The sequence below is a fragment of the Falco naumanni genome, chromosome 2, assembly GCF_017639655.2.
Source record: "Falco naumanni isolate bFalNau1 chromosome 2, bFalNau1.pat, whole genome shotgun sequence".
Lineage (NCBI taxonomy): Eukaryota > Metazoa > Chordata > Aves > Falconiformes > Falconidae > Falco > Falco naumanni.
The window spans coordinates 67,126,465-67,145,872 of NC_054055.1; the positions used below are offsets into that span (position 1 = coordinate 67,126,465).

The 19,408-nt window shown below is 37.4% G+C and overlaps 1 protein-coding gene across 4 annotated transcripts in view; it reads right to left on the reverse strand.

Annotated features, from left to right (window-relative positions):
* Positions 1-19,408, reverse strand: part of CCDC138 (coiled-coil domain containing 138) — a 40,163-nt gene that overhangs the window by 7,113 nt on the left and 13,642 nt on the right. For all 4 annotated transcript variants that reach the window (XM_040584630.1, XM_040584626.1, XM_040584627.1 and 1 more), the window contains exons 9-12: positions 17,672-17,836; positions 16,784-16,900; positions 15,488-15,680; positions 11,213-11,389 (exon numbers count right to left, since the gene is read on the reverse strand). In XM_040584630.1, the coding sequence (XP_040440564.1) occupies positions 11,213-11,389; positions 15,488-15,680; positions 16,784-16,900; positions 17,672-17,836 (652 nt within the window). The remainder of the gene's footprint in view (positions 1-11,212; positions 11,390-15,487; positions 15,681-16,783; positions 16,901-17,671; positions 17,837-19,408) is intronic.

Below are 19,408 nucleotides of genomic sequence, written 5' to 3' on the forward strand. Positions count from 1 at the left end.
AAATGGTAACTGGAGGTTATACCCACAAAAAAATTGTAATAAAACCAGTTAAAAATTAGCAGTAATACTTCTGTCAGAAGAGGTGCCTGGAATGAAAAGAAGCCTAGAAGGAAAACAAAAAAGAAGGTCTTTTAGAGGTCAGAAACAATTTTTATAATAAAAAGCATAGTATGAAAACTCAAGTTAAGGCAGACCTCATTAAGAAAGAAGTTTTCCCAGACTTTTAAGTAAAAATAGAACAAAAAAGTGGTAGTGATGTCATCTCACTAACCAGGCTCACTAGATATCAAGCTGGGGGCTGGCATGCCAATGTTTGAGGAATAGTGTGCTAGCGAAGTCCTTCAATCTGCTGTTTCAGTGGAGGTAGGGGACAGAGAACCCTGCAACAGGAAAGATACAAGGGCTACTGATGTGTAAGAAACCACGGAAGTGCCTGAGAATGGTCACATAGGAATTAGGGCTTCTCCCCACATAAAGGTGGCACAATCAATGCACGCAGTGTGGGCAACAAACAAAAAAACCCATGACATAGTTGCCATCACGGAAATACGCTGGGATGACTCACACAACTAGAGTGCTTCAATGGATGGATATAAACTCTTCAGAAGGGCTGGGCAAGGAAGGAGATGTGGTGGGTTAGCCCTGTATGTTAGGGAGTGTTTTGACTATCTAGAGCTTGATGGTGGTGACGAGAGGGTTGAGTTCATGGGTATGAATCAGGGGGAAGGCCAGCAAGGCAGATATCATGGCAGGAGTCTGTTACAGACCACCCAAGCAGGATGAAGAGGCAGATGAAATATTCTGTAATAGCTGGGAGAAGTCTCACAATTGCTATCCCTTGTTCTTGTAGGGAACTTGAACTTACCAGATGTCTGCTGGAAACGCAATGCAACACAGAAGAAACAGACCAGGAGGTTCCTGGAGTGTGTGGAAGATAACTTCTGATCCAGTCAGTGAGGGAGTCTGCTAGGGAAGGCGCCCCACTGGAATTGTTGTTTGTGAACAGAGAAGGACTTGTGGGTGATGTGGTGATTGGAGGCCGTCTGGATTATAGCAATTGAAAATGATAAGACTTTTCGATTCTTGGAGAAGTAAGGAGGGAGGTCAGCAGAAACGATACCTTGGACTTCCAGAGGGCCAACTTTGGCCTGCCTGAATAGTTTAGGAGACTGCCTGACAAAGTCCCTTGGGATGCAGTCCTGAAGGGCCAAGGGGTCCAGGAAGGCTGGAGATTCTTCAAGGAAGAAATCTTAAAGTCACAGGAGCAGGCCATCCCAGTGTGCCAATTGGCCTGGCTGAACAGAGAGCTTTGGCTGGAACTCAGGAAAAGAGAAGAGAGCTTATGATCTTTGGAAGAAGGGGCAGGCCACTCAGGACAACAAGGGTGCCTTGAGATTATGTAGGGAGAAAATTAGAAGGGCCAAAGCCCAACTAATCTGGCTGCTGCCATAAAAGACAATAAAAAATGTTTCTATAAAAAAGCCACAAAAGGACAGCTAAGGAAAATCTCCATCCTTTACTGGATGCAGGGGGAAACAGTGACAAAGGATGAGGAAATGGCTGAGGCACCTAATGCCTTCCTTGCCTCAGTGTTTAACAGTAAGACCAGTTGTTCTAAAGGTACACAGCCCCCCGAGCTGGAAGACAGGGATGGGGAGCAGAATGAAGCCCCCATGATCCAAGGAAAAATGGTCAGTGACCTCCTACACCACTTAGACACACTTAAGTCTATGGGGCCAGAAGGGATCCACCCAGAGGTGCTGAGGGAGCTGGTGGGAGTGCTCACCAAGCCACTGTCAATCATTCATCAGCAGCCCTGGCTAACTGGGGAGGTCCCAGCTGACTGCAGGTTAGCCAGTGTGATGCCCATCTGCAAGAAGGGCAGGAAGGAGGATCTGGGGATCTACAGACCTGTCAGCCTGACCTTGGTGCTGGGGAAGGTTGTGGAGCAGATCATCCTGAGTGCCATCACATGGCATGTACAGGACAGCTGGGGGTCAGGCCCAGCCATCATGGGTTCTGGTTGAGTAACCTGATCTCCTTCTGTAACAAGGTGACCCGATTAGCGGATGAGAGAAAGGCTGTGGATGTTGTCTACATACTTTAATAAAGCCTTTGACACCATTTCCCACAACGTTCATCTTAAAAGTTACAGAGAAAAGTTGGTTAATAATTTCTGCTAGCCAAATACAAAAATTAAAAGGTGGGTATTGAAAAATTATTTTTTTAATTAAATCACACTTTAATTTCTTTGAATGAAACCATTTATGGAAACCTATAAAAATGTAAACTGTTTATAAGCAAGTGCAAGTTTAGTAAATAAGAGGAAACAGGATCCTAGTTGAATAAACTTCACTCTTATACAGATTTCATAAAATAAATCTATTTGAAAAGGGATGTGTATATCCAAGTACTGATATAAACAACCCCTTTGTACATCAAATGCTTTTAAAAATTTAAAAATGTTTTAAATAATAAATAAAATTTAAAAAAAATCAAAAATTTAGCATTCATATCTACCTTCAGAATGGTATGCCGCTTACGAAGTACAGTATTACCCTGAATGAACACCGAAGTTTTGCCTATTAAAGTGACTACTTGGCTCTGCCTAAGCTTACATTATTCTTCTGTTTCTTACTTTGGAGCAGATGAGACAGCGGTCAAAAATTCACAATGGCTAAACATTACACAACTGTTACTAGAACAAGAAGAAAATAATGACAAGAACATTTTTCCTTATTAGAGAGAAGGCTACTATTACTTCACACTACATGTATTTCATCAAAATCTAAGTATGCAAACTAAGCTTGCAATTAATTAACAAAAATGTGTGCAAGCCTTTGGTGTACTTGCTTTCAGCAAGTATACAGGGTGGCTCTAACATCATCATAGGCTGCATTTAACAGAGTTAAAGAGATATTTATCTGTGGTTAGATTATTAAACTAAAACATCTATTAATCCAACATAATTATTCACTGTTTTCAGAAGAATGAATAAAAAAAATTACAAAGGTAAGACAGGATAATAGAGGAAGGATTTCCTTTTAAATGGTTTGTATTTCAATGTTCATCCCACATAAGCTGTAAATCATTCCTTTCTCTAGAGCTTCAAACACAGCTCCTCGGGATAATTTCACATCTGCCTTTCACACAGGTGAAGGGGAATCCTACCTTAGTATGGTATTCACAGATTTGACATTTTTACCCTTTCGGTACTGTAGAATAAGCTCATTTGAAAAGTTTCAATCTTGCAGTTACCAGTAAAGATAATATGTGGGAAAAATACAGTTAAATTTTAATCTGTTTAAGCATACAGGCATTTTTTTACTCCATATCTTCACTGCTTGTAGTGTTTAAAGTATCAAAATGCTAAGACTCACGGAAAAAAAATAATAAAGGACTGGGTTTGAGTTTCCTTGACAGATTCTGATCATCGACTTTTTAGAAGTACCTGTTGAACAGTGTGAATTGTGGAGTACTTAGCATTAGTTATGGAAGCACTTCAACACAAAGGAAGATGGGGAGTGTCCATATAGGCAGACCATATAGAAACATTCAGTTTACAAGTAAATAATCACAACTTCTTACCATAGAGACAGTATTTTTATGTCCACTGGCTTGATTAATTTCCTTATGAGACGAGTAAATCTGGACACAGACTTGGTTATCCATGACCATAATACTTTCTTACAAAAAAGAATTTGTAAGTAAGGTTCAGCGAATGTGTAAATACAGCTCACTTGTGCAGTTACTAAAAATCTTAAGTGACATTAATTAACTTACAGTAAGCACAAGAGATTAATTTAGAGAATTTTTTCAATACACATTCATCTCAATTTGTGAATAAGCAGACACTAATGCAAAATACTCTCTGTAAAACAGAAGTAAGCTTGAAGACAAAGTAAACATAGGCTTATTTAAAGCAATGATCAGTGCTTTGTAATGTCTAACGAGCAAGTAAGTTTTGATTTCCTTGAATGTAAGGTTGGGAAAGGGGAACCTACTCACCTACATTATAGAAGTCAGCTATTACTGCAGGAGGCATTTAAGGCATACGCTGTCCTTGTGTAAAACTGCAAAGGGCAAACTGAGGCAGGCAGCTGCTGGCTAATAGCAGACCTCAAATCAAGCATGAACCAGACTACAGTTCAACAATGGTATTTTTGATAGGTGACTATAAACTCACTACATCCTTTGGAACTCTTAACTGATTCACAGGTAAAAAAAACACAGTAAGCTGCATGAGAAGTGAGAAGACAGGAACCACAGTATTCAACAAGATTGTATATGACAACTATTCAACTACAGAGTGATTTAATACTAATGATGTGATGTTCTTCAACACCCACAGAACAAATTTTCTTGCTGAGGTCATGCTACTTATTACTAGATTGTTTCCAGAAAATGTTTCGTGTCTGGCATCTAGGAATTCTCTTGAACAATGTGTTACAACTAGTATCCTAGAAACAAGGTCTGCTGAGAAAAGAATCTGTATCCTTAGGGAGAGAACCTGAGGCATGAAGATGCCCTAGAAGCCACTGGTGTTATACTATAACAATCTGGCTGATTAGAAGTAACTATTAATTTAATTATTAAACATTAATTTTAATAGTAATTTAAATGAGAAATGATAAGAGCTTTGTTGAACAATAGATACATTATAAATCATTTGACAAAACTGAAACATATCATTACTTAGCAGTTAATACTTCTTGCTCCCAAAATTTCAAAGGCAGTCAGAGCACTGCATCTGTGAAAGTATATCTATTTTCTGCGACAATACTATCAGAGAGGGTTTTGTTCTGTCTTCGGACAGGTTCATAGCTTAAACCAAATATCATGGCTTGGTAGCCTGCTTTCCTTAATGAAGGTAAGCAAACCTTCAAAAGCCTTGGTACCAAAATCTTTCTTCCCTGTCAAAGGAGCGGGAATATCTCTCTTCCCTTTGACTCAATGGGAAGCAAGAAAGATGTCTTCATAGACCACTCAGTTTCAAAGACCAAAAGAAGGACCAAGTTGTATTTTATGGCACTCATCTGAAGCCTCAGTTTTGAGCAAAATACTGCCACCATTAGAAAAAGACTGCAGGAGCTCCCTTGATTGTGCTTTTATCAGTCAATCTTTGCAGCGAAGGAAAGATGGGCATCCTCCAGAAAATGAACATGGATTCAAATGCTGGTAATGGGTATGGAGAGCCAAGTAAGAGATTGAAAAGGATAAACCTGAACTGGCACTCATCCCATCTGAGCATGCAACAAAATATTGATGAGATAGCGACAGTGAAAATATAGTTAAGGTGCTGCTTTGGTGCTGTGTTCCCATCTATCAGCTATTGGAAAGTACATTTAAGACAGAAGACTGAACAGGTTGAAATGTACCAATTTATGCACGCACCATTATGGACATTTTTAGACAAAAATATCGGCAGAATGTAGTAAAAGAAAAGGGATAAAGTATAAAGGGATAAAGTTGAGCTGATTTTTCTACTGTCAGGTTCCTAACAAGTTGTTAACTCTCCCAACTGTGGAATGTAGAAGCAATCTATTACTTCCACCGAAGACAGTAGACTAAACCAACTAGAATTCAACTTAGGCCACTGAGCTCATCCAAAGGAAAAGAATCACTGCAGCATGCAAATTACATGAAATGAAATATTGTTCATCCTAACAATTACCTGCAACTTAATTTCAGCTACTTATTAAGTTTCTCATGTAGGTTAAATAAAACAACTATTTGCTAACAGAAAGCAAATGGTAAGGAAGGACTCAGCTGCAAAGTTTCCTTCCTCAAATGTAGTAACAGTGTAAGTAGTGAACAGAATCCACAGCAGTACTGGAAGATGTCAAAAAAGCCCCAAAATTCTAGTACAGCATGAAGGTAAGCTGAAACTGAAGTTCCCTTGATACAAAGCAAACTCTCTGAAATTACTGCATACCACCTCCAACAGCTCCTCTCACTCATACATCCTGAGAAGCTGGGTGAAAATAACCTCAGCTTTTTTCACCCGACATTTAAAAATCTGTCTTTGTTCCAGCTATAAATTTTTTTTGTATATTAAAATAACACTTTTCAAAAATGTTAATGACTAGGTGTACTGGTTCTGGCTGAAATGGAGTTAATTTTCCCCAGAGCAGCCCTTACAGTGCTGTACTGTGTATGGGTAGCATGAAAGGTGCTGATAACACACCAGCATTTTGGCTGCTGCTGAGCAGCGCTGGCACAGCATCGGGGCTCTGTCTCAAACACTGTCCCTTGCCAGTAGGCTGGGGGTGGGAAAGATCTTGTGGGGGGGACACAGCCAGGACAGCTGACCCAAACTGACCAAAGGGATATTCCATACCATGCGATGTCTGCTCAGCAATAAAAGCTAAGAGAAGGCTGGGGGGTCGGGGGTGGGATTAATTATTTATGTTTGTCTTCCAGAGCAACCACTACACATACTGAAGCCCTGGCTTCCCTGGAAGTGGCTGGACATTGTCTGCTGATGGGAAGTAGAGAATAAATCTTTTGTTTTCCTTTGTTTCCATGTGGGGCCTTTGCTTTTGCTTTATTAAATTGCCTTTATCGTGACCCACAAGGGTTTTTTCCATCTTATTTTCCACCCCCTTGTCCTGCTGAGGAGAAGAGTGACAGAGCAGCTTGGTGGGCACCTGACATCCAGACAAGGTCAACCCACCACACTGAGACAGAATGGTGAGATTATTTTTGGCTGGCACCATACTTCAGAACTATACAATGGCACAAACACTCACTGATGTCTCAGAAATGCCAGTGCAGCTGGAATACTATTCAAGTTCTGACACCTAAAACGTAACATCTGGTGACAAGCATGCACTTTGAGATCCCAATCTGATAAATACATACAACTTGAATCCTTCCCAAGAAACAATGTGACTGTACTGTATACTATAATGATGAAAGTAAGTTTCAAGAAACATACACAAATAAGCTTCCCACGGGTACCGAAGTTTTAATCATTTCTTCACAGAATTCCTGTGCTGTTAAGATCGCTGTGTTTCTATGGTCTAGCTGGACAGGTACAGTGGTGTTATCCTGTCTTGTACAGAATACCTGTCAATTCAGACAAATTTTTCATGAAGCTGTGGACCTTGTGTATTTTTATTTATAATTTTAAATAAGCTTGCAGCTGGTTTATGATATCTAATAGACTGGTTTCATTCTTGTGGAATATGGTAAGCCCTCACTAACCTGAAATCAAGAAGATTAAACCCTGATCCTAGTAGTGACCGAAAACGTGCCAAGCTTTTGTAATGTAAAGTAATACTGAGAGGTGAACCAAAAAGAGCACCTTGAAGGCTGATAGTCCATCTTGTGGCTCTAATGAGGAAATGATGACAAATGGTTTTACCACTAAGAATGCAAACGGACAGACCTCTTGACACAAAGTGGGTCAAAATAAGACGATACTCTCCTTTTGTCTTTGGAGTAGGAACAAAATTCCCAGTCCCTGATTACTGAGGTTACATTTTCCACTCTTCTGTCATCTAAGTGAACATTCAGATGTTGCTTCAACAGTACCTCGTCATGAAGGCATGGATGGGAAAGGTAATGCAAGAGTACAAATTCACAAAAAACTATCTGAACGCTCATATTTTCTGGCTCTCGTTAGACCTGGGGATTCCAAGTGAGGTTTCCTAAATGAAAGTCTGCCACTAGAAGTTGTGTAGGGGTCATTTGGTGTAGTGAGCTGTGCTTCTTCCTTTGTACTTCACACAACCCAGTTGTGCAGTGCAAAGAAATGACATGTGCTTCCTTCAGGCTGGAATGTATAAGCTAACACGAAACACAGAGGCGCTCCAGACTCTCAATGTGCAGAGTTTCACTAGCCTTTGAACTGAAGGGGTACTGATCTTTAAATTAAGTGCATTTTATGGCTTGAACTCCAACCCTAATAGTTACCTTCATGAGCCACAGTCTTAAGGGCATGGATGTGCCCAAACATCCGAAAACATGTGCGGGCATACTGTATACAAGGTGGCATGACACACAGAGATTTTGGCTATCAGCTGCCTCTCACCATACAGATTTTAATTCTTCACACCTCTGTGTGAGTCCTTCTTTATAAACAGACAACCTGTTTTATTGAAGTTAGCCTTACCTTGACAGAAGCAAATGGTAAGTGTCAACACACATTTAAGAATGACAGAGAAGTAGATCTTGCCAAACAATTCCTGGTTTACTATCCTTTTTCTTGTAACTAAACTTACCTTAAGTGATTCTTGTTGCTTTAATCTTTCCCAAATAGTAGACATGAAATGCTGACTAGTGAAAAGAACGCCTTGAAAAGAATCATGGCATCTCTAAAGTGCCAAAAAATGATGCTGCAGTTCTATTACCAAAAAATTCCTTGTCAAATGTTATATGTTATTCCTAGCCTAGCAGGCAAAAAAAAAAAAAAAAAAAAAAAAAAAAAAAAAGAGTACAGAATGTTTAACACACTATTTGGCTTTCTGGCCACAGTTTCCAGGAGGAACTGAAGAATCTGAACTTCATGCATTTTTTTCAGGTTTTGAAATGACCTGAAGCCATGCTCTTCCAAGCTTTCTCAGACAAGTACATCACTCTAGAATTAATTACTCTTCCACTTCTGCCTCGTGATCCTTCTCTTCCTTGTGAAGAAAAGATCTAACAAAAGGTGGCAACAATCAGAACAGTAGAAGATATTATGTATGAAAGTGTACCCTGAGCTGGCCAGGACTGATGAATATATAATGACGAAGTCATAGGCAGACAGAGAAAAAAAGTAGTGAGGAATGTTACCATTTCCCACTGAAATGGTGTTGTCAGGCCCCTCCCAGATTCTTGATGTGAAGCTCCCGAACAGAAATATAGGAGTGCATAAAAGGGCTGTGTTCCAGTAGACGCACAGCAGTAAGACTATTAATTTTAATTTTAATTTGCCATTAAGGTCTTGCACATAGAAAACAGGTGATACCAGTGCCTCAACCGTTGCATTTGACATTGTGTTTTCAGTAACTGAATGACTTATCAGCACTGTCAATGTTTTTATGAACATGCATGAATTGCAATAGAAACTTGGATCCTGGGCCCATTGTACCAGATATACTATGAAGCCAAAAGCAATGATACTGTTCCAAAATCTGAAAATGTGCATACCAAAATCAAATCAGTCAATAGGCTTAAGCATTACTTCAGATTCTCTTGTGGTAATTTCTATCAACAGAAATATCCATCTTAGACTAGTAGGTACTTACGCGTATGCATATATATGTGCATCATATGCAGCTTAAGTAATTTTCCTTAATATATGATGGGAAATCTAGGTTTCATTTCTGGAACATAAGGAAGATAATTTTTTTAAAGGAGAGCCTACATGAGGACCTCAGACAGGCCTGGACTGTACAGAACCATAAGCATTCATTGCCTCTTATAACAGAAAGTACATGCAGTTACACAGAGAAGTAGTGTAACCTCACAGTTATTTCACATCTGAGTCACATCTTTCAGCCTGGGCAACTAAAATCTGAATCTGTAAAAGTACTTCACAAGAAATATCAAAACTTGAAAAATGAAGTTATAGAAAGGAATATCCCGGGGGGTGGGGATGGGTGTGAGTGGGGGTGTGTGCCTAGGATTGTGCATCTTTCAGGAAAAAAAAGGTCTAGACTGACTCCTGTTGTTCAGATGCTGTTTTTACAGGTAATGTGATTCCATATATGGCCAGCTACCTATGACTTCATATTTAAGGCTGCACACCAACACAGCTTTAAAATGGAGCATAAATTCCTGTTTTAATCTAATAGAGCACCCTCTGAATATTCATTGCCACTTTCCAGTTTGTCCAAAAAATTTTTAATAGGGAACTTACAAAGGAATGAAAATATGATTTCCTATCGACAAAACTACTTCTCATTGTTAACAATTTCTTGCACAACACTAACTATGTATTGGTGAAACATGCCTACAACTTGTGTATTGGCAATTATTCCACCAAAGAGAAAGGCTCTGCATAAGGCTTTTTACCCAGTTGCCAAGAAATAAATTCTCAATCAAACATCAATTCAAATAAACATTATTCCTCCTTCCCTGACTTCACATATATACACCTTCTCTGAGAGGCAACAAGGCAAAATCTGAGTCTCTCACAATAGATCTCCGTAATTCTTCGAACTGCAGGCATCTAGTGTATTGGAATGACTACTGCTAGGTAGCAGAAGATGTATTGTTATTGGCATTATCCAAAGCAATACCAGACACCATCCACTTTGCCTAGGTTACTTTTGCGCATACAACTATCGCCTTCCCAAACACTTTAACAACCATATTTATGACTATTAGGGAGAATACTTTAGCGTAAGACTACACTAACTACGTGGTCAGACAAAGAGTCTGCAAGGAAGAAAAATACTTGAAATATTTCTGCCACTTACGTTGCTACAAAATGGCTTTTAACTCAATGCTATTCCACCCCACATCAAACATGCTTTCTATTTTTATCACTATAATGCATGGTAATAGAATACTTACAAAATAGCAACACATACGTCAAAAATAGCAGCAGACCCTTCCCCTCTTCTGTTCTAAAAGGCAGTGAGTGATTTTTATCTTTAAAAAAAAAGTCACAAGGTTTATTCCACATGGTACCGAAATGCCTCTCTACCTTCATGTTCATTCCAGTTAGTTACTGACTCTTAGCCTCTATCACTTGGAAAAGCCTGTGACAAATGAGATTATTAACCCTTTTATAACGCCACAGCACAGTAAAATTCAGCAAAACATAACCATCTCTTCTAGAAATGCCATTTGCAATTATTAGAAGCTGGGAAATTACTGGGGATGAGCCATTGATTCAAACTACAAAAATAATTTAAATAAAGCCTATTTTTTATCTCCACCTCCTGGCAGGTTTTCATTATATGGCTACTCTGGCACAGCCTGACTTCAAAGAAAAACATCAGCAAGGGAATACAGTGGAATAAATTGAAAAGTCAAACCAAAAATAGTAACAAAAAAATTCACATTAATATATAATTCAGTACAACTCTGAAAGAGACAGACAATTCAGAAATACATTTTATGTCTCTGATGAATTTACATGATACAAACAAATGCTAATACTAAATTAGATTATTTACACAGAAGAATCATGCTACTTTTATGCTGTATTTATGCTTATCTCACCTGTTTCCATCACAATTTTATCTATTTTTTTATAATTACCCAAATTTACCAGATTCCATGGTCATCTGAAGTAATCCATCAAGAGCACTGGAAAGAAGACCTCTACTGGATACTTTTAAGTGACTTAATATGACAGGCACACATTGGTATTCCAAAAATAAGGCCTTTCCTTCATCTGTCTTCAAGTCTATGCAAAGGGAATCAAACGCCTGAGCCAGGTAATCCACTGAAAGATATTAGAGCACAGGCAATAGAACTTCTATAATTGTAGTTCCACTAAGCAATATATGAACAATTATCCTGAGACTTACTGTTTAGCTTTTTAAGTATATATCTGCAACGGCTGAAAATATTAAATTTTATTTTTATTTAAAGATATCCTCTGCCTGTTTTTACCCCTTAACTTGCTGTGAGTGGAGAAAGAGATTCATATGTTGAAGAAAAATATACTTACAAATATAAAGTCCTTCTAATATTTTACTTAAGAGGAAAAAAATTACAAGTTTGCATAGTTTGAGACAAATGTTGGTTTCAACATCTGGGAAACCTCTGTTAAAGGAGTCAAGGCCTGATTTGCCTGAATAAGAGCAATTACTTTCATGAAAGCAACTACTTCCATTCCTTTCTATAAAAAGCTGTAGTTTAAGTTTCAGTGCATACAGTTTGCATACTTAAACATTGTGGCACTAAATTATATGAAAAACGTAGATAAAGTGAACCAATCTAGTTTTCTTAATTTACTGATGTCAAATCTTTCTCAGTATCCTGCAATAGAATTGATAACTGGAGTGCAGAAAATTAAGTACAAGGAAACAATATCCCACAGCAAAAGTTTAACTATGGTGACATCTACTGGAAGTTTTGCAGGAAGTGGGATATATGTTCAAACCAAATGTACTACTTTATCACTAGATCATTAGTGTCATGTGGTCAGAGTGATCAAAATTCATACACAGTGGTATTCGACATATGCTTAATGACAGATCATATTTTCCATGCTATAGAAGCTAGCAGTAAAAAGCAACCATGAGAAGCCAAACTGATTCATTCTAATCAAGAATGTTCATCTGCTTAGGGTAAGTCTCTCCAATAACTATTTTTTGTATTCCAATTCTTCCTGCACCGTTTTTATCAAACATTTCTAGAAATGCGAGTCTCAATTTTTGAGTAATTTCACCAAAATATCTTGACTGAAATAGTTTCTTCCAACAGTTGAAATACTGTGTTTGTTCATTAGTGATGTCAGGGTGGTCTTTCACCATGTTTAAATCCTGTAAATTTTAAAATTTACAGTTTAAATATTGTAAATACCCATAATATAAATACTGCAAAGGTCAGCTAAGCATAAAGACACGTTAATCTGTTTAACGAACTAATCCAGGATGACTCTCATGAACAAGAACATTGTTCATTATCTATAGATTTAAAATCTTTGGCATCCTTATTTAGTGTCAATCAGGGTGCCAGAGACTGCAGCAATTTTGTGATGTGGATCTCTGCTGTCTAAGAAATGGCCCAAAATTCTTAACGTATTTCATGCAACAGACTGAAAAAAATCATATGCCAAAGTAGGCATCTGATTCTGACATTCTGGCATATTTTTTCAGGATTACCTTGAAAATTAACATCTCTGTAACATGTCTCCATCTCTTCGTGTTACTAGCAGAGGGGATGTGTTACTAGTAAAGACATTTTAAAATAAAAACTGTTTTGAGAACAAAAGACAGCAAAAATAGAATCATGGAATAATTCAGGTTGGAATCTAGTCCAACCATCCTGCCTAAAGCAGGACCACCTCTGAAGTTAGGTTAAATCGCTCAGTCATAACTCCACTGAACAATTATTTGCTATCAAAATTATCTGTGCTTTTAATACGTCTTTGAAGAGGGAAAAATAAGTAGGTAGTATCACAAACAGTTGGAAAAGGGTTATAAATACATTGCTATACTATCCTTCCAAAACTTATTATTCCAGTTACGCAGCACCACAGTACTCCTAAGTTGCTGCAGGTAGGCAGTAATGACCTCTTACACCTGCTCTTAATGGTATATAATTAGCGTGTTCTGCCTGACTTCCATAAAAAGGACCTGCAACACCTCTTGTTCCCCATTACCCTTGAAGAGTGAAAAGGCTCTGTAACTGAAGGCAGCAGTTAACGAATCAGCTGAGAGAACAGTTACTCTATTCTTTGAGATAGATTTTCCACAGCTTTCCCTCACCCTGTCCAGACACAATCTGATTCTTAACTCATAGTGTCTGCTTTGAAACCTTTGCACGAAAGACCCAACATCCTCTATTTCTTTGCCAATACAAAATAATATAGGTTTTAAGTAGGGAATTCTACTTTACACTACTATTATACATATCTGCTAGTGTGAAAGGTGGAAGGATCCTGTGAACAAAGTGGAAATAGAAAAAAACTCACAGTGAAAGTGAAGAGTCGCCCTGTGATACCCCCCTGCATAACCCCCCTGACTCGTTTTGGTTAACAAAAGGCAGAAGCATAAGCTGAAAATGATGTAGCTGTTTCAGATACAATAATCCCCTAAGAGGCACGAAAGGCTGCCTGGACTATATTGTTTAAGAGGATACTTAAATTGTTTGGATTTTATTTTTTTGCCAAAGAAATAAATACACTCCCTCCAAAATCAATTCTTTATATAGTCAGAAGCTCAGCTTGGTAATATGTGGCAATTACGTTGCATTTAGGATTCAGAGGGGACCTATCAACTGCTGCTTCTATGCTGATGGACTCTCTTTGCATAGGTGATCAAAACTGCTTCACAGCAATCATTGAAGCCATTATTGAATTAAAACAATTAAGTCAAAAGAGAAAGCTAATAATAGAAGTCAAAATAAGACATTCTTTTGGATCACTCATCAAATTGCATATTTATGAATGAAGAACCTTCAAGCATAATTCAGATCACATACTACTGTTGAAGTTTTCAAAAAGATCATACACAAATTAAAAATGGGTAAGAATCTGTTTAAATGACCAAGTTAATCTATACTTTTATTTTAAAATATCTCTATAAATCAGATCAAAGGTTTTTCTTCTCCGGCTTCTGACAGAAAAGTGTATATCAGTCTATATCAAGAGGATAAGGAAGGAAAACATTAAAAATCTGAGTTTGTGCATCTTCTCAGTGTGCTGAACACAAGCTCACAAGAAACAGTCTATTTTTGTAATTCATTTAAATAAAATGTTTTATTCTTTTCAGATCATATCTGCTTTCAAAGAAGGCCCCACTGAAAAGATATGCCACAGCACCTTGAAAATTGCACAAGTGGAATAACCTGTCATGATCTGAAGCAGAAGTCACAGTGTTATCTTCTGATATGACCTTGTTCACTTTTGCCTAGTTTACAAAGTACAATACTATACTACATCAACATAGAGATTTTGGAAGATTTTGGATAAAAAGGTCGCTTTTCATGCTAGACAGGTGGCTTTGAAGTCTAAAACATTTTTATATAAACAGAACATGGTGCCTTTGTAAATGAGTAACAGTGACATCTGAACAGACAATTATATCATGAACTGACAATTTCATGGAGTAGCATTTTTCAGTGTTTACAATATTTTATGGATAGCCATTTGCAGAGCCAGACTTGGTAGGAGAGGAGAGGCGCAGCACATAGGTAAGGGCTGGAGTATGAACTGTACACTAAACTTAGACCAAGGGACAAAGCAATTTCAGGACATCTATTGTATCACAATTCAATTTAAGTTATAATCCACAACTTAAGTGGCTTTCCTTCTGTGACTACAGACTTATGTGAGCAAGAACACCCATGAACATCAGCCTTATCCATAAAGATGAATGCAGAAAAGCTGTAACTACATCAGAAAAGAAACACTTGACACTGCAGCTGATCAGCCTTTCAGGGGATAGGTAAATAACCTACTAGCTTAAACAGGACAGTGAAATTCTAGAACTGTGCAAAACCTGCTACTTACTTCAGTTTAGAAAAAAGCAACTAGCTCTGCCATTCTATGCAGTAAAGATCTCTGCAATCCAATCACTGCTGTAGTGACAGTTTGACAGAATTATCAGAATCTATTGTCCCCTTTAGAAATGCTGATGTGTCTGACCAGAAGCCATCATATTAAAAGGAACACACAAATTTCAACATGAAATGAGTAATAGCAAGATTCATACTTGTTTCCAGTATATTTTGCTTCACAAGGTAGTAAGACTCAAGTAAAAACACTTTTCACTAATAAAGAAGAATAGACTCTACAGTATCACCAAAATGTTTTTTGTCCAGGCACATACAGAAATATATAAATAAAACATAAAAACAAATCAGAACTTACCTTGTGTCACTGTTTTAAGCACAATTAAAGTTGACAGAAATCTCAAAGGCATACAGGAACTCTTGAAGAAAGCTGCCGATTTTGATTTACTCTCTGTAGACTGTTCAGAAGAACTATGTGGGTTTCCCTTACTTACTATGCCTTTGAAAATATCTTCACCAAGTCTCCTCATTGTTGATTTCATTGTTGCATGCTTTTCAAACAATGCACACAGTTAGTGTAAACATTAAACCACATCAAAATCCCATGTACTATATAGAGATACTAATGTTCCTCTAGCAATTAAACAGAAAATGGTTTGACCATGTATTGGGAATACAATCTGTATAGGAGATACTACTTTGTATTCCAAAAGCAGCTGAAAAACATCACAGCGCCTTATCAACACATACTTCACAAAGAGACTAGTTGCCAGGTCCCTTGATAACTGACATTAAGCTGCCTCTGGTTCCAGAGCAAGCTCAGCTTCAGCCAACTCTGTTTTGTAAGGTTGCCTGAAGTTATATCCTGTAAAACAATTTACAGGATCAAAGCCTAAATATGAACCTTAAGAACACTGTACAGGTAAGATCTATTAGAGTTGTCACCATAAGCTATACAGAAATACTACTTCAGAATCAGACTTTGTAGTATGCTCATTTAAAATACAGTTTCTCATTAGCACTAAACCCAACAGATTACTATTCTAATGAATTTAAAATCAAGACATTTACAAAGTTTCCTACCTTCTGCTTTAGCAAAAGCACTATTGACAGCACTATAGACTATATATCGAGTCTTTACAGTACAGCTACTGTCTTTTTCTTTATTATACTACTAAATATTTTCTTTTAGCAGTCAGAGTAAGGAATGCCTTGTGGTTAGACACTGAGCAGAGAACAAAAAAATCAAAATTCATCTGCTGCTTTGCCACACACTTCCATCAATCTCAACAAATCACATGCATAAAATGAACCTAAAAATACTGCCTTTTTTAGTGCAAAAGTTTTGTAAATACATATATAAAAACAGAATTTCTGAGATGCTTAGAAACAACAGAAATCATGTACTTATGAAAACTATGTTTATATACACAATGCAAAATTTAAAATTAACTTGAAAAAGATTTTTTTTCTTTTGCCATATATCTGTGGTAAACACTATGAATTTATGCTTTGCAAAGACAGTAGAGTTTCTTTTATACATACTGCCTGAAAATATCCACTTTTCATATGTATTTGAAAGATAAAATCCCTTAATATCTTCTGTGAATTTAGTTTTTAAAAGAACATACTGCAAGAGCAATACTTGTTTTACCTGAATACCAGCGTCTAGCTGTCTTATTGACCAGTAAATAAATCTAATCACAGGTATATGCAGTTTAGGATTCACAAATGGCATCCACTGGAGTTGCTCAGTAGCTATAGGCAAAAGCTGTAAAACATAAAAAATTAAAATTACATGCAATATATGACAGTACTGTATAAGCTAACCATAAGGGAAAAACAAACAGAACTCCCAACTTTTACTTGGAGTTTAACAGATTACATATGCAAATACTCACTGGGCAGATCCAGCTAACAGAATTATGCACATACACAGATTTTAAATTTCACAGGGATTTACATGCAAAAGTGGAGATTCATCAGACGAGCTCAGTCTCAGTAAATCCAATCTCAATGGCTACAATTCTTTAATATAGTGAAGAATAACATTAAAAGAAGATTTTCTGAACACCTTATTGAGTTTCAAATCTTGGTATCTCCAGAAGGAAAACAAGTTAGAAATATAGAATAGTATCACCTTTTATCAGTCACAAATTGAAACTTTTCTACCTAATATACACATCAAAATATTTTAAATTAGACATGTTCATCTCCTTAGAAAAAAGGAATTATGTCTAGTATTACACAAAAAATATAAATTATCAACTGACAGAAGTGACTTGAAATAAAATGCTGAAACTTTCAAGTTGAAGCTGAACACTTTTCCTTAAATTTTATCTGTATGCTTTACAAATGATGAATTGTCACCTTATATCTCACTGCCGCAATAAAACTGACTTACCAACTGTGATTTTGTTTTAATTACTGTATCCAAAGCATGTATAGAACAGGCTGACCTGTTATATTCTCAACATCAAGTAAGAACTCCTATAAAATCTCAAAACATATTCACAGAAGCAAACAATCCAACCCCCTTTACCTTCATACAGCTTTCCTGGATGCAGACTTTTTTGGAGGTCTGGGTAACCAGAAGTTTATGACTATCCTCTCTTTCTTCTTGTATTTTTATTTTGCTAAGGTGCTCGTCTGAGATCCAATCCATAAGAAAAGCTAAGAGCTCATAAACTTGTGAATTCAATGGTAGCTGTAATACATCCACAACAGCAGATATTTCACCTTTCAAGTTAATGATTTTTCTAAGTCAAAACAGTAACAGACTGAAATATATGAGAGTAAATTAGTTCCGAAATATTATGCATAATTTAAAGGATGATGAGCATATGCCTGATAAAACCTGGGAGGTATGTTACTGTATTGGGAGCCTATGGAAAATGTTATGTTCAAGGAAACCATAATCTTGATCAAGCTATGTGTTTGCTGTTGGGCATTGTACCTAGGGTTTGAGAAGCCTGTACATTATTAATATAACCTGTAATTTACGTTATCTCTGGGAAAGGTAAACCTATGTGGATCAAGCAGTGGAAGGCAGCAATCCTGACCAGGAGACCACCGTACCTCAAGGAGTCAGAGATCTACATTACAGTTAATCTGAGCAGGTGCAGCCTGTGCTGTGCTGCATAGTTTATGCTGTGTTTGGCCACACTATAAACTCTGCCAACAGTAACAGGAGCCTGCAGGCGGCTCCCACTCGGTACCAGTGATCATGCCTCCTGGTTGGCCTTGCCTTTGTATAAAAGGGCAGCAATAAGTTTTCCTGTGAATGTCCTTCAGGAACAGTATTGTTTTCTTGCAAGAAAATGATATAATAGTTTGAACAGCCAAACAGGAGGAGCTTCTCTCCATGGACAGGACCTGTCTGTTCAGCCTGCCCTGGGAAAAAATCCACAGATGCTGCACACGTGCAAGGTTCCCAGCATCTGAAGGGACATAAGATTTACTCACTATCTATATTCCTCTTCTGTCTTATTAAAAGAGCTGTTTTATTAAGCCATCTGTTGTCAGGTCTTTCTTACAGAGAATCAGAAAGAATGCTGCATCATTTCTCTCTCTCACCCACACCTCACTCCCTTGCCTACTGCACAACGAGTACTATTTATGATGGTTTCTGAGTATGAAAAAATACCCACGTCATTTATTTTGTAGATAGACAAACAGTTATAAAAGGCCTGGGAAAAAGATTTTCACATACAGAGTCACTCACTTTTTATACTTCTGGCCAAATAAATTACAGGAGAAGGAAATGTTTAATGTCCTTTGAATGTCAAAATTCTTATTTCAACATCCCTTTGCTTTATTTCACAAAATCCAGTTAAAATTTAACTGGGTAACCAGCATTGTTAGAAAAAGAACAAAGACTTCAACAAATTGTCACTCTGTCCCTGTACTACACTGCAATGAAATACTCTATGGAAAATATCCAGAGATACCTGAAGACAGGCTGCATGAACAGTTCTCTAGGGACTTCAAAAGTTTTCTTCTATCTATCTTCAGACAACTGTTTTCCTCTTTGTTCAGAACTGTAACTACCAATACCGTTTATATTTCACTTGCAACCAAAGTACACTAAAACCTATGTAAACAGAGAAATATGTTGACTATATATAGACAGCACAGTTCTAAAGCATCTCATGCGGAATAAGTAGGATGCTGTGAATATCTCTCATTTCACAGTTTAGCCTCTAGCTGGAGAAAATCATCAGTTGGGAGATGTTGGTAGAGAACTATCAGAGAACTTGCTACTAAATAGAACAACACG